This window comes from Trifolium pratense, linkage group LG2 (assembly GCF_020283565.1).
Source record: "Trifolium pratense cultivar HEN17-A07 linkage group LG2, ARS_RC_1.1, whole genome shotgun sequence".
NCBI lineage: Eukaryota > Viridiplantae > Streptophyta > Magnoliopsida > Fabales > Fabaceae > Trifolium > Trifolium pratense.
In genome coordinates, this window is record NC_060060.1 from 848009 (window position 1) to 868324 (window position 20316).

Genomic DNA, 20316 nt, shown 5'->3' on the forward strand with positions numbered 1-20316 from the left:
TTTGCGAATGTCAATTTTGACCAAGTCAACGCTGATGTGGCAAGTCACTAGAGTGACTCAGTTGCCACATCAACTTGTTTTTGTCATCTTATAATTTTTTTAAAAAAAAGAGAGGAAAATTGCAAGTGAAAAAAAAAATAGAACACCCAAATTCCAAAACCTTTCTCAATCGCAAATTGCCTTACGCTTATAAACTAGCAACTAACAAGGTTGAAAACGAGAAGAGGACAAACCAACACAAGTCTTTTCAGTGTGCTTTGTCCTCACTCACACACTTTCCGGGAAACTTCCTAGAAGGTCACCCATCCAAAGACTAATCCAAGTCATGCACGCTTAACTGTGGAGTTCTTATCGAATGAGCTACCGAAAAGAAGATGCATCTTGTTAGTATAGGTAGTACCCATCAATCCTTATAAGCCTTCCTTCCATCATGCAATTTGAAACTTGCACAGCCTCAGGATCCCTCTCATTCCGATGTGATTCGTTTTTTTCCTAGAAGCTACCAGGAGCCGCTAATTGTCATGCCTCATGCACTGACAACCACTCCCCGCCTTCGTCAGACATGGGCGTTACATGCCCACCAGCTTCTGCTTGGTTCGTCCCCGAACAACATTGTACTGGGAGAGGTCTGCTCTAATACCATTGGTAACATCTCAAACAGCTTTCAGGATAACCGACTGACCCCACAAACCAACACAAGTCTTTTCATGGATGCATATCAAAGTACTTTTCATTTCTTTGCTAGCAGTTTCTTCGGAAGTTTACCTAGGGGAGTCTGTAACATCCCGAATTTTAACTTAGAAAATTTTTTAGGAAAAAAAAATATTTAATTTACAAAATAATTAAAATAAAATAGATTTCTCAACGGACTATTCGTTACATAAAGTTTTCAATTTATAAAAACCCATTTTTTTCCCCGCACACACTTCAAGTAACATATCAACATCACACATCATCTTTAGTACCTACAACAATAATCATGTAAGGGTCAATTTCCTTATCCAAATTGAATCATACTCACCATAAGAAAAATGTCATAAAATAATAACAAAACACTTCACCAATCAAAAGATTTTCAAAAAATATATATATAATTATTTATTTCCAAAAAGTAAGCGGATAACTCGTCATCAATCATATAAAGAAACACACTATTGGAACATAAAGGAGTAACATCAACACACGATAAGAAAACACACCCAATAGGTAAAGCACAACTTCATCAATTCAAGTACAACACAACTTCAATAAATAAAATGCATGCAATGCACCTATACTCGCTAAATGCATGTGGTACCAATAGCAACGTCATTTCCAGTTTTACATCATGGAGGATAAACGTCATATTATTTTCAACTTCATTGAACAACACCAATAGAAACATCATTGAGCAACATCATTTATACAACTTCAATAGGCAACGTCATTGAACACATGAATGAATGCATGTCATGTTATAATAAGCAACGTCAATAGGCAACATCATTTAACAACTTCATCATCATTATAACAACATCAATAATCAACGGCTTAGTCACAAAACAAGCATCAATAATCAACGGTTTAAGGACAACAACTTATAAACAACGACTTATAACACCAACGGCAACACGACAAACGACAACACAACAACCACCATAGCAATCAACGGTAACAACGGCATAATCACTCACCTTGTAAGCATCAACTCAATTTAATTTGATTCACGTATGTTAATTCAAAATCAAATATTTTTAGTATAGTCCTTTTCTGCACAAAACCAATATAACTAGCGAGTAGAACAGATAACTTAATCCTCTCTATACTTTTATTTGTTTTCTCTTTTTAATTATTTATTTACTTTTATAAGTTACCAAATCATCATCAATTCACTTCTCAAACAACAACAAACTTCAAACAAAACTAATTTCTTTCTATTAGTTTATTTTTAATTATTTCTTTTAAAAGATAAAAGGCCCTATTACCACTTCACAACACAATCCTTACGTAGTATGAATATATGGGGAATGAGCCCTTACCTTAGACGCTTTCCTTCCAAGCACAATACTATAGCCTAAAATTGCAGCTACACGCACGATATCACTTGCTCCAAAATTCGTTTCGGCGATCTAACGGTTAAAAATAAAGAGTCACATGCATGAACCCAGTGTCCAAACTCGAACGCCATCTGCCGGTGAGCCAAGGTGTTGTCGCAGTTACCAATTTATCTATAAATTGACGTGTGTGTGATGCTAGAAACAAGGAGACTATATTTTGGCAAGGCATGGCATGGCTTAAAGTGTTTATGACATTTCTTAGGAAATAGGTAGGCCATCAAAATGAATATGTAGTTTACCTGATATCATTCAGGATCATAATTTTGGCAACACATTTTGAAATGATATTTTGGTGTAAATAGGGATGACAATTTAACTCATACCCAGAGGGTACCCGCAAAAATTACCCACAACGGGTAGGGTAAAAACCCGCATTTTGGGTACGAGTATGGGTAATTACCCGCAAAATTGAATGGGTATGGGTGCGGGTACGGGTACCTTAGTACCCACCCCGCCCCATACCCGCATAATATATATTTATTTATTTATTTTATTTATATTAATATATTATAATATATGTAAATCAATTTAAAACAATACAACTTTACTAAACTATTATATATTTTTAATAAAGATGTTTATTTAAAACATAATATAAAAATAATGTGAATATTTAACATAAATATGAACTTTAACGTATGGTTAGTAATAATTTTGTTTATAATTTCCATTGGTCAATATTAAAATCTTTAAAAAAAATTTAATTCTATTAAAATTATATGATATTTTATAATTGATCAATTTATTTTTTGTAAAAATGCGGGTAATGGGTATGGGTACCTAGGTACCCATAGGGTATGGGGACGGGGGCAAAAGTTGTTACCCACGCGGGTATGGGGATGGGTACGGATATTTTTTCAATCCGCGGGTATGGGGATGGGTACTATAGTACCCTACCCATACCCTACCCAATGTCATCCCCAGGTGTAAAGGAGAAAATGAATAAAGGTTAATACACTCCCCCTAACTCAGACTAAAAACGGTGGATTATAAAGGATGGCATATGCATATATGGCTCATAAATAGCAATTGATTCCCCACCATGAATTTCTTAGTATTTGCACAATTATTAGGTTTCTATAACATGGTTCACGTTCACTATTAATCAGGAAGTTGAGTTGGCCGAGTAGTTTGCTAAAATGATGATAATGGCTAATTAATTTTCCTTTAAGTGAATAAGAATGAAATAAAAGTTATGGAGGGAGTGAGCTGGACGTGTTGATTAATAGAGGGGAGGTTTCAACTTTGTGTTCAATGCTCTCATCAATTCTTCAATCAACATTCAATAATAGGATTCTTTTTTTTCTTTTTTTTTCTTAATGCAATTTATCACTCAAAATTCACAATATTACTAAATTAACTAGCTAAAGTAGTTATGAAATAAATAATCAAAATAAGACAAAAATATGATTGTACGGATAAGTTGTGCAATACAAATAAACAATTTAAGAAAATTACTAAAATAATTTATTCCAAAATTTTGGGGCATTACATAGTCGATTTTAAAAGAAAAGCCTTGCAGCATAGTCGAAATCGAAAAATAGAATTTGTTTGAGTTTTGCAATTGAAAAGAGAAGTTTTTGTGCAATTGAGAAGAGAGAAGTTTTGCAAATTGGGTGTTCTGTTTTTTTTTTTTTAAGTGACATCTTCCTCTATTTTTTTTTTTTCTAATTATAAGATAACAAAAAAAGCTGATGTGGCAGCTGAGTCACTCACGTGACTTGCCACATCAGCGTTGACTTGGTCAAAATTTACATTTTGCAAAAGGAAGTAAATATAGGGGGTCAGAACTGCTATTTTGAAACATAGTGGTCTAAAATTGCCTTTTACTGAATTTTTTTTTTTTTTGAAAACTTGGTATCCGGCCTTAGGACCGACTAATTCAAGGGGACCAAAATTGCAATTTTCTGAAACTTAGGGGGCCAAAAGTGCAATTTAGTCTAAAATCAATGAGAATCTGGGGTATTACAATTAAAGGCAAAGAAAAATGCACTTATTTTGATTTAAATATTTGATGGTTTAATCAATCTACTTGTGATCAGAATCCTCTCCTATACGAGCTTTCTACTTCCATATGTGCAACAATATTTTCTACTTCCCCCCATCTCTCTCTCTCTCTCTCTCTCTCTCTCTCTCTCTCTCTCTCTCTCTCTCTCTCTCTCTCTCTCTCTCTCTCTCTCTCTCTCTCCCTCTCTCTCTCTCTCTTGTAGATTATACTTCATTAATTAATAACTTAATTACATATTTGGTCCCTTATGTTTTTCTCATTGGTTCCCGATCATTGGATTTGGCACATGATAAATAACAGGAGGCATAGGTATGCGCCGGAGATGATCCAATATGGTTCTGGTGCTTTTTGGTGGGGTTGGCCCCTCTTGAAATTATGGCTACTCTCTGTAAGCACTTCCTAAAATTATTTTTTGGTTTTTTTAAAATTTGATTGGATGTTCTGTCAAAAAAAATTTGATTTGCTGTTATTCAATCTTCCCCAACATGTAACCAAAAAAATTATAGGAGGAGATCAGGAATGAAACTTGTAACTGAAACTGATGATAACTCATTATCCGAAATAAAGTTACAATATTTCCCCTTCTCTCTTATACAAAATATATTGAATAAAGTTACAATATTTCGCTTCTTCGATAGGAGCTTGAATTTCATTTTTCCCCTTATATTAAAATCTACATTGTCCTGTGAGCGTAACTCAGTTGGTAGGACATTGGATTATATATGCACGGGGCCAGAGTTAAAAAAAAAAGAATATTAATTTCTTAAATGATAGCTTGAAATTATTTTAACATAAAATAGTGATTTAAAGTTAACTGTTATCACAAAAATATTTAATTTTACTAAAATGAACCAAAGTGTATATTTTCAAAATTCTTTCAAGAGAGGGAAGTATAATGTACTAAAATAAATATAAGTGTCAAACAAATCATAAGAGCATGCAACAACATAATTTCCTTTTTATTTTAATTAACTTTTGTTGCTTCTTTATACATAAATATACATTCACAAGCCACTAATTTTGTCCAATACTTGTGATCTTCCCAATACATCCACAAACCCCAGATTCGGGCTTTATAAATGTGGGCGCCGGAATCCAAAACGCGCAGACTGGTTTAGTGTCAGCTTCAATACACACATGATCTCGACAATCCTCATGATTTTGGCACCCAACTAATAAGAATTAAGGAACGTTATCATAATGGGGGTGAAACAATTTGAATAAGAAAATTTAAAGGTAAAAATTATTATGAATCTTTATACAAATATCAAATTTAGACAAACATTATTTAAAATTTTAATTTATTTTGATAAAAATTAGGGTTAAACAAGTTTTTGAACCGTATAAATATTCTCAAATTTTATTTTTAGTCTATATAAAAAATTTCAACAAGTTAATTTGGTCTCCCAAATATTTTATTTGATAACTTTTGATTCCTATTTTTAAGTCAACTTATGTATACTTCGATATTTTTGAATAAATTTTTCTATTTTTGTTTATAATAATATAAAAATCTCTTTCACAATAATTTAGAATTTTTTAAATTAGGTGAATTAAATATGATTTTTCTATGCGCAAAAATCTTAGAAATTCATATCTAATTCATCCATTATGTTGTAAAAAACTAAATCTTGGAGGGAGAGATGTTTATATTATTATAAATATAAATATAAAAACTCATTAAAACTTATAAAAGATTGATAGGGAATTTATATTTTTGTCAGAGAGGTTTATATAATGTACTAACCATGAATGCATAAAATAATAAAAATTTCAAGTAATATACATGAGTTGAGAATCCACTAGGTTTGATCTATAGTGGTAAAAGATTTGAATAGTATGCATATAAAGTTCTAAGTTTGATTCTTACGGATCACTCCATTGTAAACGAAAAACTATATATAGATTAGTTGACTTAAAAGTAGGGACGTAAAATTGTACGAAAGAGATTTGAGGATTAAAATTTACTGAAATTTTTTGTTGGAACTAAGAAAAAATTTGACGTATTTATAGGGATAAAATATTTATTTAACCCTATAAATTAATATAAAAACATGATATTAAATTTTGTATAGAAATACCAGTATACTATATCAAACTAAAGTTTGAAAGCAAATGTAAAAGCGATGATAAAAATTACTTACGGGTATTTGCTATAGAAATAAATATGGAAAAGAAGAAAATCATAGTATAAATAAACATATAAACTTTAACCATATTTTTTCTTTTATGTATCTAGAAATAGGAATCATTTGTTAGCTTTATAGCGTGAAAAAAAGTTCATGCTTGTTAATATGAAACTATTATTAAATTAATGTTTCTTAGATGTATGTATAAAATATGTTTGTCTCTTTAGCTCATTCAATTAATTACTTGATCTTTCATTATATTTTTTTTATTTCTTTTTTATCCCTTCATAATAGTGAAGGGAAACTCTAAAAATAAATTTAATAAGGTTGAATCATTACAACAATCTTTTTTGAGTATCCATCCTAATCTTAATGCAAGGTTTTCGTACGGGTACATTTGTACGGGTCTATTGAATTTTATTCGATATTTGAGTTTGTCACTATATCAAAGTAGAAAATTTATTTAAATTTAAATATTTAAAAATTTGTTATATAATATTGTTAAAATATAAGTGGAAATAAAAAAAATAAGTCGAATTATTGTGTTTATTATTTCTTGTAAACTTATTTATTCAATTTTTTATGTTTCAATAACAAATAATGATCCCGTGTTAATTATTGTTAATCTTTTGATTCACAATAAAGAACGGAACAAACAAAACAGAACTGGACAAGTAATTAAGTTACAACGCCACTTTTTGTTCTTCACCTTGTTTGATAATCGCTTTACAGCACAAGACAAAATGTGCAAAATTACTATAATATCCTCTATATTGTGTAATGTTTCATTGGAATAATATTAAAAATAAATATATCAAATTTCCAAATTGTCAAGTTTTTTTGCTATTTATCAAAAAGCTATTATGATATTATGAAATTAAAAATATGTTATATAATTTCTTTTAATGCATAAATAAAATTATAATTATAATTATATATTAAATCTGAATATATTATTGTGCAACCCAGAAAATGTCAAAACTAAAATTTAAATTCAAAACAAGTGACAAACTAGAACATGGATTCCATGCAGTCAGGGGCTGGTGAATTCATGCAGTCAGTTTATTATCTACCATTTGATCAATATATCAAAATGAATTTATTAAATCTAAGGGCTGTGATTCACCTGCAGTCACTTTTTGACTGCAGAGAACCCATATCCGACGAACTATTATTGAAAAGCATAGCAAAACAAACAATTACTAAGTAGGAAGTACTAACCAAAAAGCATGGTTTCGTTTAAAAAAAAAAGGTTATAATTTTATAAAAATATTTTGTGCGGCTGGTGGCATTGAAAAACTGATAATTATCAAGGCAATATTGTCCTACATTGTCCAGCGGACAAAAACTTGTCCTCCACTTCGGTGGGTAACAAGTTTCAGATCAAACGGCGGACAAATTTTGTTGTCGTGTTCAGTCCTTCATTATTTAGCAAATCAAACGCATTCTTAAAGTTTTCCTAGACAATTTTTTATGTTTCAATGACAAATAATGATCCCGTGATAATTATTGTGTTAATTATTTCTTGTAAACTTATTTACTAGGCAACTATGAATTAATCATTTGTTTGTAGAGTTTTATTTTTGTCACTCTCCTGATTCTGGGACGCGTCCTACGAAATTACCAATATACCCCTGTCCGCTACTTAAGTAACAGACACCCTACCTTTATAACGTCATCTACTTACTGAGATCTTTGAATTCAACGGTTAGATTGAAAAAATATAATGCCGATATCGAGTTATTAAGCGGTGTAAGTCAATGGAGACTTAAATATTTCTCAAAATACAACTTTAAGTACAAGACTAATGGGAATCAAATCAAGTATAAATCCTCATATTAGGCAGCAAACTGTACCTACAAAATGAACAAAACCAAATTTGAAATCAGACTAGATTAAAAAAAAAAAAATTATTCGTCACTGGCCTTATTCAATCTAATAATGAATTGACAGTAACATACAATAGTGCATATTAAGTTGCCGCAAATTATGAATAAAGCAAGTAATCTAGCGCTGACCATGAATTAGCATTTTAATTTTTTTTTTATCACTTAATCAATTAAGGCCCGTTATTGATAAATAGCTAATATAATTATATACGCAAAGATATTTGTCCACGACACTTAATATTATTGGAATATCATAAAGTATTCCAACATCAATTTCTTCTTACTGTCTAAAGTCTTTAGCATTGTCTTGCAATGTCTAACGACATATTGTGCTCTTCCTTTTATACATAGGTGATGGTATTGTTGCATAAGGAGTCCGTAGCATTCGTGTAGATGGGAATGATGCTCTGGCCATATATAGTGTTCAATTGCATATTCACATTCAACGAGTAATGTTCAATTGCATATACACATTCTACTATAGCTAATGAAATTGTTCCTTGCAGGAATGGAACTAAGTGGAAGTAAAACTTATTCAAATGATCGACCACTAATTTTCCGCGAGGTACACATTTTTCCTTAATTTGAGTGACTCATATAGTTACTGAAACCAAGCTAGGTACGTAGTAACTATTTATTTTAATTCTCCATTATGGAAACCAAATTGACAGTTTGGTCATTAACTTAGTTGTTTTTGTTTTTTCTTTGACAGAAACAATAAAAAGATTATAGAATATAGAAAGAATGTATGCATAGTAAAAAAATAAAATAAAAAATAAAAACAATAAAAAGATTATATATGAATCTATGCATTAAAATAGAAAGAAAAAAAAAACAATAAAAAGATTATAGAATATAAAAAGAAAAAAATAAATATGCAAAGTCAATAAAATAAAATAAATAAATATGCATAAAAATAGAAACATATAAAACAAGTGCTCTATTTCAAGGTTCAAAACAATCACACACTCACGATGCTCTCTCTAAACACAGGTTCTCACTAGTGGAAAAAACGCGTTTTAAGTCGGTTAAAATTGACTTTTTAAGTCGGTTCCGCGTCTGACTTAAGAAAAGCCGACATAAGAAGTATTGACGTCTTAAGTCGTATTTCGAACTGACTTAAAAAATACTTCTTAGGTCTGTTAGAATCCACCTCTTAAGTCGTATTTGACCTGACTTAAAAAGTACTTCTTAGGTCTGTTAGAATCCACTTCTTAAGTCAGAGAAGTACCTGACTTAAAAAGTACATCTTAGGTCTGTTAGAATCTACCTCTTAAGTCGTATTTGACCTGACTTAAAAAGTACTTCTTAGGTCTGTTAGAATCCACTTCTTAAGTCAGATAAGTACCTGACTTAAAAAGTACATCTTAGGTCTGTTAGAATCCACTTCTTAAGACGGTTCCGAGCCTGACCTAATAATTACAGTCATAAGATGTATGGACTTCTTAAGTCCGATTTTGTACCCGACTTAAGAAGTTCTTTATTAAGTCGGATATAATCAACCGACCTAAAAACTTGATTTTTTTTTTTTACGTTGGATTTTTTTTCTACGCATGCTTTTTTTCTTGTGGTTTTTTTTTTTAACCAGTTTTTTTTTTGTAATGACACTTTTATTTGGATGGCACATATATACTTAAACTAATAGCATACACTGCTTGCAAAATATATAATAATAATAATAAAATCATAGAAGAAAATATTGTCATATAAAATTAAAACATCATTGTAATTAAAATAGGTACATTGCGCTTTGCACTAAAATGCAAACTCAACAGATATAACACTAGTCTTATAAAAAAAGCATAAACAAGAGTAACTACTTGGGTGAAACAACAACGTACTTATCAAAATACAATCAAAAGTAGGAACCTTAATGACTATAGCCAACATATAACACAGAATTGCACCCTAATTCATATCATTGTCCGCACTTACTTCAATATGTTCCAATATCATGTTTCCACAGTGTAACACCCTAACCCATACTACCCTTAAAAACGTAATTTTAAAAACTTTTCATCAAGTGTAAAGGCAGAGTGCCACGCGGTAATTAAAACACAAGCATACACACAGAGCGTCATGAAATTTAACATGAAAAGCAACAGCGGATTCAATCAAACCAAGCATGCATATATATATACATATATATATACATAAGCCATATTCATCCCTAAGGATGTCACTTATACAAGTACTAGCATATCAAAAAGGTAACACCGATATACGATGAAATCCAAGCGTAAGCCCCGACTCGATGTTACATTACCAGAGCATTTACTATTTACAAACTCTAGCCAAAAGCTAGCACTAAAAGGAGAAATCTATGCTAAGTCTCCTCACCAAAAGGTACTTCAACACCAAGCTAAAACAGCAGTCTAATCGTCGGCACAATCCTCAGCCTGAATATCTGAACCCCCAAAGGTCCAGCAAATAACACAAAGCAGAGAGTTAGAAAACATAATCGCATATCATACGAGTATAAGAAAGGTCTTACACTTTCGAACTACATCATACATATTCTAACTCACGCCAAAACATCGCACTAAACAATTATCAATTAATAAAGTTCAACACAATTCAACCAAATAATGTCACATACCATTTATCAAATATATGCGCATTTACCCTAAGGTATCTAATGCCAATTAATTCACTGTCATGCCATCCCTAGACATAACTAAATACATGTGGTACCAAGGTGTCTCACCAACGGTGGACCAAGAACAGTTTTATATCTTGCTGGATATGTCGGAACTTACCGAACCATCTTATCTCCCTTGGATAAGCCAACACAGTTTTATATCCTGTTGGATAGCAACTCCGGACTCATGGATTCATCTAATCCGATCCTCGGCTTCATTATGGACACATAATCCATTTTCGTTATTGGAACCCAAGTTTCCAATGTTCACATACAATCATGAATGCATGTATGCATACACATATCAACCATATGATATTCTCTAGCTCGAAGCTACTCTTTTATGAATGCGGGAACACAATCCTAATACATTCACTTAACATTACAATTTAATGCCAAAACATCACATTGCTCATTTTAAGCTACAACTTATTGCATACACGTTTATCAATCATATAACGATTAACAATAAGCATTAACAGTATCAACATGTATCAACAATCATGTAAGGATACTCTTAAACCATGTTACAAGTGCCTAATCACACTTACAAACATCAACAAAAATTGTTGTCACAGAGGCCTTCGCTAAGCGAAGCCTCAGCGAGACATGGCGAACCTCACCAGGAAGTCACCTGCTCATGGCGAGCATTGGCGAGCTTCAGCGAACTATTCGCTGAGCGAAGGCTTAGCGAGCCTACGCGAACCTCACCAGGAAGTCACCTGCTCATGGCGAGCATTGGCGAGCTTCAGCGAACATGTTCGCTACAGCGAACTCCTGGTCGCTTAGCGAACTATACCAGAAAAATATCTATTCTTGAGTTTCAATAAGGCGGTTTAACATTGAATCAACTCAAAAATTCATTCAAACATGTTATAAATTCTTATAAACAGCTATTTCAAGCATATATGGTATCAAGGAACATTAATCATCCCTTCCAAACATCCAAATACCTCAAACAATCAAAATCATGCCAATTTCTTGGGTTTTAAGCAACTTTCATAAACTTTTTCAACATGATCCAAACACATGCATATTTTTCATGAAATCAAGCTAGTGATTAACACATACAAAGTGATGATGACGAACATCACACTCACATACAAAAGCTTAATCAAAAGTCTAAAAGAAATTGAGTGGGAGAGTTCGGGAATGGAGACATAGACAATCTCCCCTCTCCTTGCCACTCAAGAATCATGAATTCTAATCTCTTACCTTAAGCAAAGATGATGATCCAAGCCTTTCCTCTCCTCTCTTGCTCGTGATTCTCCTAGCCAAAACCCTAGCTTAGCTTTGCTCTTGCTCTTACTCACTCAAAACTCAAAGAAATGAATTGTGATATTATTCATGTGTTTGACTTGCTACTTATACTACTTTCCATTGTCATGAACCAAGCCCAAATGGCTTAGGCCCATTGCCTCTCACGCCCATTAAGCCCAAAACAAAGGTTCTCGCGTCTAATAACTTACGCTCGGCTAAATAATTATTCGCCGCTCACTAAAATAATAAAAGCCAATTAATAAATAAAATAACATTTAATAAAATATACGAATACGAAAAATGGGTCGTTACAATCCTACCCCCCTTAAAAGAATTTCGCCCTCGAAATTACCTAGAAACAGATCGGGATACGAATCTCTCATCTTGCCTTCCAGCTCCCACGTTGCATTCTCTCCAGCCGGTCCTCCCCACACGACTTTCACGGATGCAATCTCTTTGTTTCTCAACCTCTTCACTTCTCTTCCTTCGATTCTCAAAGGCACAGTCTCGATGGTCAAGTCATCCCTCACTTGAACATCGTCCGATTCAATCACGTGTGTCGGATTAGACACATATTTGCGCAACTGTGATACATGGAAAACATCGTGCAAATTCGCCAATGATGGCGGTAATGCAATCCTATACGCAACTTTCCCAACTCGCTTCAAGATCTCAAACGGTCCAATAAACCTCGATGTCAACTTCCTTGACTTCAACGCACGTCCTACTCCAGTAGTCGATGTAACTCGTAGGAATACATGATCCCCTTCTTGGAATTCAATGTCCTTCCTCCTCTTATCATGATAACTCTTCTGTCGACTCTGAGACGCTTTCATCTTCTCACGAATCATCCGAATCTTCTCTGTTGTTTCTTGTACAATCTCTGGTCCAAGAATTGCACTTTCTCCAGTTTCATACCAACACAGAGGTGTCCTACACCTTCTCCCATACAAAGCCTCAAACGGTGCCATTCCGATACTAGAATGGTAACTGTTGTTGTATGTAAACTCTACCAACGGCAAACAAGAATCCCAATTCACGTTTTGCTCCAAAACACAAGCCATCAACAAATCCTCTAAGGATTGTATCGTCCTCTCCGACTGACCATCTGTCTGAGGATGATAAGCTGAACTCAACCTCAACTTCGTTCCTAAAGCTTCTTGCAAGCTTTCCCAAAATCTGGAAGTAAATCTCGGATCTCTATCCGAAATAATACTTGTTGGAATACCATGTAGCTTCACAATCTGCTCCACATAAATCTCGGCCAACTTAGGCACCAAAGTACCTTTCCTGATAGCAATGAAGTGAGCACACTTCGTCAGACGATCTACCACTACCCAAATCACCTCGTTACCTTTCTTGGTCCTCGGTAAACCTCCCACAAAATCCATTGCAATGCTATCCCATTTCCATTCTGGTATAAACATTGGTTGCAACAAACCAAACGGCTTCTGATGTTCAATCTTCGATTTCTGACAAGTTAAGCAGGAATAAACAAATTCAGAAATTTGCCTCTTCATTCCCGGCCACCAAAATAACTTCCTCAAATCCTGATACATCTTGGTTACTCCAGGATGAATACTCAAACCACTTCTGTGACCTTCTTCCATGATCATTCTTTTCAATTCGGGTACATCCGGTACACAAACTCTTCCTTGAAATCTCATGACTCCACTTTCGTCAATCTTGATATTGGTCTCCTTGCCTTCATTGATGAGTACCATCTTCTCCATCAATTTCTTATCCGATTTCTGACGTTCTTTAATATCTTCAAGAAAAGGATTCGTCAATCTTAACATTCCAAGCTTCACACTTGAAGAAGTAACCTCACACACAAGACTCAAGTCTCGGAATTCTTCAATCAACTCTAACTCTCTCACCATCAATGATGACATATGCAAAGTTTTCCTACTTAATGCATCGGCCACCACATTGGCTTTTCCGGGGTGATAACTCAATTCAAAATCGTAGTCCTTTAAGAATTCGAGCCATCTTCGTTGCCGCATATTCAACTCCTTCTAGTCGAATAAGTATTTCAGACTCTTGTGATCACTAAACACTTCAAACCTCGATCCATACAAGTAGTGTCTCCACACTTTCAAAGCAAACACCACTGCGGCTAACTCCAAATCATGCGTTGGATAGTTCCTCTCGTGAACCTTCAGTTGCCTTGAAGCATATGCTACCACATTACCCCCTCTTGCATAAGCACTCCACCAAGTCCTAACTTCGAAGCATCGCAATACACGACGAACGACTCTTTGGCATCGGGTAAAATCAACACGGGTGCAGTAGTCAATCTTCTCTTGAGCTCTTGGAAGCTCTTCTCACAATTACCATCCCAAACAAACGCTTGATCTTTCCTCGTCAACTTGGTTAACGGTAAAGCCAACTTCGAAAAACCTTCGATGAATCTTCTATAATAACCGGCTAAACCAAGGAAACTTCTAATCTCTGAAACAGATTCCGGCGTTCCCCACTGTGACACAGCGTCAACCTTCGCAGGATCTACCGCGATTCCTCCACTTGAAATTATATGCCCTAGGAAACTCACCTCTTTCATCCAAAATTCACACTTCGACAACTTGGCATACAACTTCTTCTCCTTCAAGACTTGCAAAACAATCCTCAAGTGCTCTTCGTGCTCTTCCTCGGATTTTGAGTAAATCAAAATGTCGTCGATGAACACCACCACGAATCTATCCAAAAATGAATGGAAAATTCGGTTCATATACTCCATGAAAACTCCGGGTGCATTGGTCACACCAAACGGCATAACTGAATACTCGTAGTGCCCATACCTCGTCCTGAATGCAGTCTTAGGTATGTCTTCCGTCTTCACTCTAATCTGATGGTATCCAGATCTCAAATCGATCTTACTAAACACGCAAGCTCCAACTAGTTGATCCATCAAATCATCTATCCTCGGAAGTGGATATTTATTCTTGATCGTCACTTTGTTCAACTGACGATAGTCTATACATAATCTCATGCTTCCATCTTTCTTCTTTACAAGCAATACCGGCGCTCCCCATGGCGAAACACTCGGCCGAACAAACCTCTTCTCAAGCAGCTCTTCAAGTTGCTTCTTCAACTCATTCAACTCTGACGCTGACATTCGATACGGCGCCATTGATATCGGACTAGTTCCAGGTACTAGGTCGATAGAAAACTCTACCTCTCGCTTTGGAGGCACGTCAGATATATCATCCGGAAACACATCTGGGAATTCACAAACGATCGGTAACTCTTCTATCTTAACTCCTCCTTCGAGTTTCAATGATGCAAACATCATGAACATCTCGGCATGTTCTTTCAACGCTTCCGATACTTCCTTCCCGCTCATCAAATGCAAGTTCTCCTCCGGCTTCGGAAAAACAACGGCCTTCTCACGACAGTTGATATGAATTCGGTTGAAGATTAACCAATTCATACCAAAAATTACATCCATACCACTAAGTGGAATACACACTAAATCCATACCAAAGTGCCTATCAAAAATGGTTACGGGGCAATTACGACATACTTGTCGGGTAATCACTGAACCATTAGCAGGAGTTTCTATTTCCATCCTACCCGTCATATCCGTTAAAGGAATACTAAGACGCTTCGCACAATCCAAAGAAATAAAAGAATGCGTCGCTCCCGTATCTATAATCGCAATTAAAGGAGTGTCATAGATGAAACACGTACCTCTAATGAGATTGTCCTCAAGGCTAGCATCCTCTCCACTCAAAGCAAACACCTTGCCCATCACCTTCTTGGGCTTCTTACAAGTCGGACTCTTGTGGCCTTCTTCACCACAATTGAAACACACCACTTTTACTCTGCAAGCTTCGGTCTTGTGGCCCAGTTTTCCACAATTCTTACACCTATCTCCCTTCTTCGGGCAATCATAAGACATATGACCCCGTTCTCCACAGTTGTAACAATTCCCATTCACCGGCTTCTTACCACCACTTGTATTCCCTTTACCGCGGTTGTCATAAGGTTTTCCGCGCTCTTGCCCTTTCCCTTTTCGGTCGTTCACAGCTTTGTAGTAGTTCACCTTTGCCCTACCATCTTCATCACAGATCTTACTCTTGTTCACAAGGGTCGCAAAATCCCTTATCTGTGAAAATTCAATCATATGCTTAATGTCTGGACGTAAGCCACTCTCGAATTTCACGCACTTGTCGTTCTCCGCTTCCAAAGTGTTGTAATGCGGACTAAACGCACACAAAGTCTCAAACTTGACGGCATAGTCAGCTACCGTCATATTTCCCTGTTTCAACTCCATGAATTCCACCACTTTCTTGTTCTTCACATCAACAGGAAAATACTTAACCAAAAATTCTCTTTTAAACATTGCCCATGGTATAGCCATACCACCGGGTCCTAGCCTCAACTTGGCGTTCTTCCACCGCACGTTCGCTTCCTCGCGCAACACATATGTTCCAAGGGTTGTCTTCCCTTCCTCGGAACAATCCATTGCTTCAAAAATTATTTCAAGTTCCTCCAGCCACTTGTGAGCTCCATCCGGGTTGTAACCTCCGGTAAATGTTGGCGGTTTCTGCTTCATGAACCGTTCCAACCTCATCTCTACCTCTCTTCCAGGTTGATGATCTCTAACCACTATGTTGGTGAGTGCGGCCAAAGCCTCCGCAATCTGGGCATTCGTTCTCGCAGCAGCCATGATTCCTGAACGAATCACAACTAGACGTTAGAAGTACTAACAGTGTTCCCTACACATGCTCATACGGGGAAAAGAAAAGTCCTAATTGGTTCACACGAACCGACCTGCTCTGATACCACTATTGTAACACCCTAACCCATACTACCCTTAAAAACGTAATTTTAAAAACTTTTCAACAAGTGTAAAGGCAGAGTGCCACGCGGTAATTAAAACACAAGCATACACACAGAGCGTCATGAAATTTAACATGAAAAGCAACAGCGGATTCAATCAAACCAAGCATGCATATATATATACATATATATATACATAAGCCATATTCATCCCTAAAGATGTCACTTATACAAGTACTAGCATATCAAAAAGGTAACACCGATATACGATGAAATCCAAGCGTAAGCCCCGACTCGATGTTACATTACCAGAGCATTTACTATTTACAAACTCTAGCCAAAAGCTAGCACTAAAAGGAGAAATCTATGCTAAGTCTCCTCACCAAAAGGTACTTCAACACCAAGCTAAAACAGCAGTCTAATCGTCGGCACAATCCTCAGCCTGAATATCTGAACCCCCAAAGGTCCAGCAAATAACACAAAGCAGAGAGTTAGAAAACATAATCGCATATCATACGAGTATAAGAAAGGTCTTACACTTTCGAACTACATCATACATATTCTAACTCACGCCAAAACATCGCACTAAACAATTATCAATTAATAAAGTTCAACACAATTCAACCAAATAATGTCACATACCATTTATCAAATATATGCGCATTTACCCTAAGGTATCTAATGCCAATTAATTCACTGTCATGCCATCCCTAGACATAACTAAATGCATGTGGTACCAAGGTGTCTCACCAACGGTGGACCAAGAACAGTTTTATATCTTGCTGGATATGTCGGAACTTACCGAACCATCTTATCTCCCTTGGATAAGCCAACACAGTTTTATATCCTGTTGGATAGCAACTCCGGACTCATGGATACATCTAATCCGATCCTCAGCTTCATTATGGACACATAATCCATTTTCGTTATTGGAACCCAAGTTTCCAATGTTCACATACAATCATGAATGCATGTATGCATACACATATCAACCATATGATATTCTCTAGCTCGAAGCTACTCTTTTATGAATGCGGGAACACAATCCTAACACATTCACTTAACATTACAATTTAATGCCAAAACATCACATTGCTCATTTTAAGCTACAACTTATTGCATACACGTTTATCAATCATATAACGATTAACAATAAGCATTAACAGTATCAACATGTATCAACAATCATGTAAGGATACTCTTAAACCATGTTACAAGTGCCTAATCACACTTACAAACATCAACAAAAATTGCTGTCATAGAGGCCTTCGCTAAGCGAAGCCTCAGCGAGACATGGCGAACCTCACGAGGAAGTCACCTGCTCATGGCGAGCGTTGGCGAGCTTCAGCGAACTATTCGCTGAGCGAAGGCTTAGCGAGCCTACGCGAACCTCACCAGGAAGTCACCTGCTCATGGCGAGCATTGGCGAGCTTCAGCGAACATGTTCGCTACAGCGAACTCCTGGTCGCTTAGCGAACTATACCAGAAAAATATCTGTTCTTGAGTTTCAATAAGGCGGTTTAACATTGAATCAACTCAAAAATTCATTCAAACATGTTATAAATTCTTATAAACAACTATTTCAAGCATATATGGTATCAAGGAACATTAATCATCCCTTCCAAACATCCAAATACCTCAAACAATCAAAATCATGCCAATTTCTTGGGTTTTAAGCAACTTTCATAAACTTTTTCAACATGATCCAAACACATGCATATTTTTCATGAAATCAAGCTAGTGATTAACACATAGAAAGTGATGATGACGAACATCACACTCACATACAAAAGCTTAATCAAAAGTCTAAAAGAAATTGAGTGGGAGAGTTCGGGAATGGAGACATAGACAATCTCCCCTCTCCTTGCCGCTCAAGAATCATGAATTCTAATCTCTTACCTTAAGCAAAGATGATGATCCAAGCCTTTCCTCTCCTCTCTTGCTCGTGATTCTCCTAGCCAAAACCCTAGCTTAGCTTAGCTTTGCTCTTGCTCTTACTCACTCAAAACTCAAAGAAATGAATTGTGATACTATTCATGTGTTTGACTTGCTACTTATACTACTTTCCATTGTCATGAACCAAGCCCAAATGGCTTAGGCCCATTGCCTCTCACGCCCATTAAGCCCAAAACAAAGGTTCTCGCGTCTAATAACTTACGCTCGGCTAAATAATTATTCTCCGCTCACTAAAATAATAAAAGCCAATTAATAAATAAAATAACATTTAATAAAATATACGAATACGAAAAATGGGTCGTTACACACAGCGTTCTTGAACATTTTTAACTTCATCTTTTTGAAATGGCTTTGAATCCCGAAATATCTGAATAAATAAAAGTTGACATAACATTAAATTATTATATCAACATAAAAAATATAGTCCTAATTACTTACCTGTGTCCATGAACAAACAATAGTAGCAGATATAATGTTCAACATGTGAATCATGATGTAATAGCCACACTCATAACTAGCTTGTTGCTTTTGACTCTAAAATATAATACGATCAAATGTGAATGTCGACTAGTCAGTAATTATTATTCAAAAACTGTTATATATTTTCATTTAAATAGAAAGTTAACAACTTACGGTGGGAAAGAACCATTCTACTTTCTTTTGCTTTCTCGCACGTTGTAACTTATTATAAGCTCCCAAAGCTCTACAAAAAATTTTAGAGTCAGCAAAATATATTATTAATAGATATCCAAATGCACAAGTAATGCTCATGGACTAAAAGGTACAAAACCAGAACTGCAAACACAGTACATGGCAATAATAACAAATCCTAAACTAACAGACACAAAGCCTACATCCATGGACTAAAAACATCTACAAACAATGACAATCCCTAAACCAAAATAAATCAAATTGCCTAGGCAACAAGAGGAAATACAATAAACTAACAGAAGAAAAACAAATGCAGGCTTCCTCACTCATAGATTTGTAGCATTAAGAAATATTCGTTAGATTTGTATAATAAAACATATCACATAGTTTATGTACGGTATATAATTTGAATACTTACGTTTCAACTATGTCACAGATTTTTTTATCCGGCTTCTTTCCCAATGAACATAGAAAGACTACTTTAAGCTTCGTAGGATTAATAATGAGCAATTGCCAATGATGACTACAAGGGCAACATACAATTTAATGTGTTAAATTAATTTATATCAATTATAAGTGATTTGACTTTATCAAGAAAAAAAATTCTTACTTGTTTAAATAAGGAGCAATGCAACATTCTTTTTTATCATCACACATCTTCTTTTGTATGTAGGACTGAGTGAATTGCGGATCAATAAATCCATAAACGTTATTGTTGCCCAATTCCATACAACGACGATGAAGATATCTACAACATATTAAAAGTTATTTACATTATAAATGAAATTAAGTTAATCATAAATTAATAAATTTAAAAATAAAATATACTTACATAAGCCACACTTGTAAAATACTGATCCCTAATTCTGTTGTACCCATACCCAAGTCTACAATATCT

The 20316-nt window shown here is 35.1% G+C and overlaps 1 protein-coding gene and 1 long non-coding RNA gene across 2 annotated transcripts; both read right to left on the bottom strand.

Moving 5' to 3' along the window:
• Positions 1-5034: 5034 nt before the first annotated feature.
• Positions 5035-6435, bottom strand: LOC123907146. The gene is made up of 2 exons (XR_006809165.1): positions 6249-6435; positions 5035-5276 (listed from the first exon to the last, which is right to left on the bottom strand). It is a non-coding gene; the product is annotated as an uncharacterized LOC123907146 (long non-coding RNA).
• Positions 6436-19068: 12633 nt separating this feature from the next.
• LOC123908979 lies at positions 19069-20075 on the bottom strand. Its single transcript, XM_045959738.1, has 5 exons — positions 20029-20075; positions 19837-19941; positions 19401-19470; positions 19206-19301; positions 19069-19134 (listed from the first exon to the last, which is right to left on the bottom strand). The coding sequence occupies exons 1-5, from the start codon at positions 20073-20075 to the stop codon at positions 19069-19071; spliced, it is 384 nt and encodes a 127-aa protein (XP_045815694.1).
• Between the last annotated feature and the right edge of the window lie 241 nt (positions 20076-20316).